This window comes from Halyomorpha halys, unplaced genomic scaffold (genome assembly GCF_000696795.3).
Source record: "Halyomorpha halys isolate HHAL.00 unplaced genomic scaffold, Hhal_1.1 Scaffold307.1, whole genome shotgun sequence".
In the NCBI taxonomy this organism is placed as follows: Eukaryota; Metazoa; Arthropoda; class Insecta; order Hemiptera; family Pentatomidae; genus Halyomorpha; species Halyomorpha halys.
Genome location: NW_027107991.1, coordinates 253787 through 260523, shown reverse-complemented (window position 1 = coordinate 260523; position 6737 = coordinate 253787). Strand labels below are relative to the sequence as shown.

At 33.0% G+C, this 6737-nt stretch overlaps 1 protein-coding gene across 1 annotated transcript in view; it reads left to right on the top strand.

Annotated features, from left to right (window-relative positions):
- The window catches only part of LOC106681083 (15-hydroxyprostaglandin dehydrogenase [NAD(+)]), a 16952-nt gene extending 10503 nt beyond the window's left edge, over positions 1-6449 (top strand). The window contains exons 3-6 of the mRNA XM_014421231.3: positions 4180-4292; positions 5338-5511; positions 5606-5769; positions 6173-6449. Of these exons, the coding sequence (XP_014276717.3) occupies positions 4180-4292; positions 5338-5511; positions 5606-5769; positions 6173-6317 (596 nt within the window). The 3' untranslated portion in view covers positions 6318-6449. The remainder of the gene's footprint in view (positions 1-4179; positions 4293-5337; positions 5512-5605; positions 5770-6172) is intronic.
- Positions 6450-6737: the final 288 nt, after the last annotated feature.

The following is a 6737-nucleotide window of genomic DNA, read 5'->3' as shown; positions in this document are numbered from 1 at the left end:
TGGATGAAACTAATAGCTAATATTGCCAGGCATATGATATATATTAGCTATGGATGAAACTAATAGCTAATATTGCCAGGCATATGATATATATTTATCAATGGGGTTCATTCATGATTAAGGTCGTTTCTACGGCAATTTTAGCTAATGTTTGCCCTTCTCTGTTGTATGTCGAGGGATTTAATTTAACTCCATGTAGAATGGTAAGGGAAAGTTGTGCGCGGTCTGCACCACATTTTTTAATCGATAGTTTCAAATATCTACTAGTTCTTCCTAAGATAACCCTTGATTTGTTTGGCGTTTCAAAGAAAGCTAATTTTATTTTAGATAGATCTGAGAGCCTGATATTTCAGTCCTTGGAAGCCTGAAGACCGCAGGATAAAAAATAAAAATAACACACAAGAGGCGGTCCTTAAAATCTGAGGTCAAACCCATAAACGCTGAAGTGATGTAATCTATTTTTGGAAGGTTCGTTGCCTGGAGGAAGAGAAACATTTTCGTCCTTGGCCACTTCGTGACGGGGCAATAGTTGTTGGACTGGAATATTAACTTTAAATGCATCTGTTCTGTTTTCCTCTAAGAAAATGCGCGGTAATAAGATTGATAAATTATATTTTACAAATAAAGCATTAAATATGCAATTTATTGCATGAGCATCATAAATAAATAAATAATGTAGAGCTGTTTTCAGCGACTCATTCTAATTTATTGAAATTATTATTTCTTCTATATTAGTTTATATTATATATTCCTATATATTTTTTTCTATTCTGTTCTACAAAATAACTTTTTAAAATGTTTTTCACTCTAGAAGGTTTTTAAACTTATTTTTTTAGGTATTTTTGTGAAAATAGTTTATATATTAAGGATATATAAAGTATAAAACGTCCCAAATATCGCCATTATCGGATGAAAACTTTTATAGTAATATTTATAGTAGTAGTAGTTAATAAAGAGTAGTTACTACTTAAAATTTAAGACACATATGACAGAAGGTTGAATGAAATTAGAGAAGAGGCATTACGAATAGAGTAAGAAAGGTTTCTTAGTATGATAGTTATAATATACAGACTACCGATGGGCCTACGATAAGTTATTAACTAAAGATAATAATGCAAGAGGCATTAAAAAATAAACAAGTGATTCATTTATGAAAATAATCACGTCTTTACCGCTAAGAAACAGTAAGTACGTAAATGTGTTCAAAATATATTTGTTAATAGAAAAAATAAAATGAGACACTTTAAAAACTAAAATATTTAATGCCTCTTGCAATTTATTTATTTTTTCGGAATCTATGAATATTTTTATGTCTTGTATATGTATTTGAATTTTTGTTGCACATTTTATGTTTTTTTCCCCTGAATATTTGATAGTTCTGAATGCATATTTATGATATATTCCGTGGATTTTCACTACGTAAAAATCCGGGCCGTGGTGACGACCAATAGGTTCATTTGCTTCCTAAAACAAATATAAATTAATTAGGTGCATGGGTGTGGACAGAGGGAAGCAGGGGAGGGGAGCTCCTAGATTTTTAGAACCCAAGGAAAAAAAAAAAGAAAATAGTAAACTTACTTGATCGATGATTTCTTTCTGGAAACATGCTGTAATTAGGAAGATAACATCCGTTTTGAGCCATAATAATCAATTCTCAGTATGGGTATAATTAGTATTTTAAAACCTGAGTCAAAAATAAGTTTCGAGTCATTTTTATGATGCTCTGCGGACAGAACTTTGTGCACACTGCGGTGGGTCAAAACATTAATACGGTCCACAATGGGAAAGGATAGGTTGAATGGGTTGTGTATCCTCAACCTCCACTTCAGTTAAATCAAAGAAGGCAACCATCGCAGAAGAGGTGGTTAATTTTTTTTTTCCAATAATCCCAAAAGACTGATGCTATCATACCAAACTTCTTCATTACCTTTTATATTTTTATATTTATGTACAATAATTGAGTTTATACTCCATTTTCAATAATTTATTGTAATTATAGGCAACACAAATTTAAAAAGTAATGATTGAAATTTATGAAGTAGGAATAAATTGGTATTTCTCAGAATGTGGAATCATATCTCTTTCTTTTATCCAACGTTTCAAAATGGAACGTATATTTATATATATACATTTTTTTTTCTTATATATATTTATATTTGGGTAATGGACTGAGACCTCTCTCCCCTTGGCGAAATCCTGCCTACGCCCATGGTGTCTATAATGACCATGAATAAAAAGATAGCTGAATTATCTGCAGCTTGGTATAAGAATCAACTTTGCACTACACAAAACTTTCTTCGGCTGCTAGCTGAATAATAATAAAAATAAATTCTATTTTACAACCCTATCTTGAAGCGCCGTGAGGCGAAAGTTTCTTCCACAGTGCCCTTGATCTTTCTCCCTCCAGCCTGCGGATCATTAGGCATTCAGTGACTGGATGTGGAGGACGGGGGTTTTATTGTGGTGGAAAACGATGGGATTCGTTTTAGTGAAACAATCTCTATGGTAATTTATTATCCACTAAACCGATCGGATTTCTGTATCTTTCATCCGGTTTGATAGGTTCTGACTAAAGCGAATAAATGAGCTTAGGAGAAATGATTCCAAAACCATGGTTTTAAAATTAAGAATTCTTTTTTTAAATAATATAAAATTAATATAATTCTATTTTTTCATTTAAGGGTATTTCATAACCACCAGATTCTAACTTAGTGAATGTATGACAATAAAATCATATTTATGAATACTTATTTACGGGGTTAAGATTACTTAATTAATTGAAAAACATTTGCCAAATAGATAGGTCAGTATAGCTTCCTCACTGTGTTTATCTTTTTTTTTTCTAAGTCCTTTTATTTTCTTCTATCAAAATTACATTTTATGAAATGATCAAATGAGCCGTTTATTTTTAAAGTGACTTAAGTCCATACTTAAATTGAGATATTTAAGGGTTTGTGTTTCAATGCAATTGAAAATATACGTACAGGATACTAATGACTCATATTGCTTAAGTGTAATCAAAGGTGTTAAATTTATATTTTATATTAAAATAATGGCAATTATCAAGTGAATAAAATGCGTTTTCTTACCAAGAATGGAATTAGGTCACTTTCAAAATTAACAACTAGATTCGTTATAAAGTTTGAAGGAGCCCAAGTCCATTCCACATAATTTAAGTTTCTTCAAATTAAAAAAAAAAAAAATACCCATTTTATTTTACAACACTTCGAAAACATAATTTATGCGATTCAAAACATTTGTTAACTACATAACGTACAAAATTGCAAACAAAACGATTTACTACTCATCTACATTTTGTGTCTGTGAAAGGGATTTGAAGAAATGTTTCGATGGTATATAGCATAATAGGTCAATTATGTTCTTGAATTTTGCTGTTGTTATTTGTCTGATATTTTTATACAGTGGTGTCGATATAATATTATCGGACTTTCTTGGTTCACCCGACATGGTAATAAATTCAGGACTTTAAAATTTTCATTCTCATTTATCGATGTATTATAGAAAATTTTATATGGCTCATTTCAAAACGCATCCAACATATTTTTAACCAGTTTATTGATTCTCCCTTAGAATTCTCTACCCTTTTAAAAATTGCGTCTTCTAATAATTTTGTTGATACAAAATTTCTTATCTCATTTCATGTACAATAAAGTTAATACCTTTCCAACACTTTTTGATAATATTGTAATAATCTCGGGGGCTCAAAGTTTTTTGGTTTTTTTTTAAATGCTATTTCTACTACGCCGAAATCTCTATCATTTGGTAGAAACTAATGTCCTGATATAAAAATTCGTGATCAATGATTTCTAAATCATTTTCAACAATTTGGACAATTTTTAACCACACTAAACATATCTTAATTTAAGCATAAATGGTAGAGTGCTACCAATGGGTAATTTCTCTACACGACTGTATCACTCCATTTTTAATTGAGATCAGATTTACTAAATGTATAATAATGTATAGTTGTAAATACCAATAAATAAATAAATTTAAAAAAAAAGTATAAAAGAGCTACTTTCAAATTAAACGGCTCAAATTTATCCGTTGATGTCTAAAACGTAAAATCCCTGGATGAATACATAGCTTTGATAGTGAGGAAGCAAAAATGTTTATTGTTTATTAAAGGCCTTTGAACATTTATTTTGTTGGTTCCAGAATGCTTCGATAAAACCAAATCGAGCCTGGGTAATCCCAACGTTCTCGTAAACAATGCCGGTATCTGGGACGACAGCCCTTCTGGATGGGAGAGGCAGGTCAACATTAACTTCGTAAGTAGCCATAATATTTATACTCATTATTTTTTTCGAAGTTTAATTAATTGTTTCCAATATATACAAACTTTATGAATAAGACGTATATTGAATTTCGTGGAAGGATGACCCTCCTCTCAGTCAAAATAAAATTGAAGCAGAAATGATTGGAGATGACCACGCCCCTGGAGCTAAAATTCTCGTTGAGATTAAGAGTAATGCCCTCCCCCCCCCCAGTGTTAATAAAAATAAAAGTATGCTGACTACTCCTGAGCCTCGGATCCGGAGTCATAATCACAGCTTTTTTGGCTACACTTTTTCTAGCACCTTACTCCCTACAACATACTTCTTCCTTCAAGCATCCAACCTACTGCATTAGTAAATTTTATGGAAAAGTCAGTCCAATGGTAAGTGTTGTGACCAACAACATCCTATGATAGATATTTTATAACATTCGTAATATAATTTATATTGGAATGTAGTTAAGGTGCGTACTAAGTCATGTATGGTGCTTATCAGCCAGGCCACTACGGCTTATTCCGCCTGTGCTTACAGTGAGTACACAGTATTAAAACTCTATCGTTGAACCTATACAGCTTGTCACTGAGGCCAGGCAGGCGTCTTCATCTCATCCTCCATGAGGATAACTTGGTCTTCAACTTGGTTATCCTCGAAGGTAAAATTATTTGGGCGATTTTAGAGGTTTTCCTAGTTTATACGCTAATAATGCTTTTCCAATAAGAAGCCTTTTCAGATGTCACAAATCTCACAAGAGAAGATCATAACACAAAAAAAGGCAAACCGAACCTCCTGAGGCCTACCCAATCTCTTAAAGTGGGCACCAATATTTCCACGCCGCTTTTCAATTTCAGGCGCTTTTTAAATATTGCTCTATAATGATTTCCCTTGATTCTGTGTTCTTCTGTCAATGAAAGGTATCCGTTTGCAACTTCTAGATTGTGTAAGAGTGACTTTGTTAAACTTTCCTATAATATTTATCGGATGCTCGTAAGAGTAACGTGAAGTGTGACTATTTACAATGGAACTTACGTTCCTATTGCAGAAAGGACCAATCAACGGCTCCCTCCTGGCCCTGGAGTACATGGGCAAGAAGAACGGCGGTGCCGGGGGTGCCGTGCTCAACACCTCTTCCGTGCTCGGCCTCTTGGCGTCTCCCATCATGCCGATATACTCCGGGACTAAAGCAGGTGTACTTCTGTTCACCAGGTGTTTTGGGGTAATACTCAATTCTTTAATCGATTTGAAATTATTTAAATATCTCGTGTATTATCAATGTAAGTTGTTGTTTTTCTTTTTATTGCAACCTCTAGACAGAATTCCATTACAAGCTGAACGGAGTGAGGTTCGTGGCGATATGCCCCCACGCCACTGGTGGTTCCGCCCTCTTCGACAACTTGGACAAGTGCTTCTCCATTCCAGGCCCAGAGATGGTCGACCTGTACAAGAGTGGTGTATCAGACGGCGACTATCAGACGTAATTATCACCCATCTTACAATACTATTAAACATAGCCTTAATTTATAGTTTTCATTTTTTCTTTTGTTAATTGAAACAAATGTTAAATTGAAATGTTCACTTCCATAATTATACAATGAACTTTAATAGTCTTTGAGTACTTCTTTTATTTCATGGCAATTTATCGTATTTTCTGTGTTTTTTCTTTTTAGGGTGATTTATTATTCTTCTGACTTCAACATTTTATCTTTATAAATTTTGCATTTTTAAAATATCCCTTCCGACGTTTCAGACTGTCCGTCCATCTTCAGGTGTTGGGTGGAGGGAATATTCTATTAGTGTTAAATTAATAAAAAATAAATAAATGACCCATAAAAGAAAAGAATTAATAGTCGATAGTAAAATTCTAATCTCGATTTTAGGATCGATGCTGTTGCCGACGCAGCAGTTCACGTCCTGGAGAAGGGGAAGAATGGATCTGTCTGGACGGTCGGGCAGAACAAGGGTCCGGAGGAGTTCCAGTTCAAAGATGCCCAACTCGTCCTGTCAGGTTCTACAAATATCTGAGCAGCAGATCTAGTTGGTGAAGAACCCTACGATATTACAAATCAAAACTAATATTATATACAATATCCTTTCTTTGCAACAATAAATAACATTTTTTTATGACACTTATTGTAATAAAATAAATTAAAGCCATGTTTTTCTTTTTACTTTACCTTTCAAATCTATTTCCTTTGGATGCATGGCATTCATTAAATAAACAGCATAGTGAAATGCTGTAGGGTTCCTTAAAACAGCCCCGGGCAATATATAAAATGAAATATTTAAAGTATAAACAAAATATTTCTTCTTTTACATTTTTTTTATTCCTTCTTTTTCGTGTAAAAATACATTCATAAACATTCAAATATCGGCATAGAGATGAAAAAGCGCATTCACACCATTTTTACAAAGATATATAAATTAAGTTACAACAAAATATCA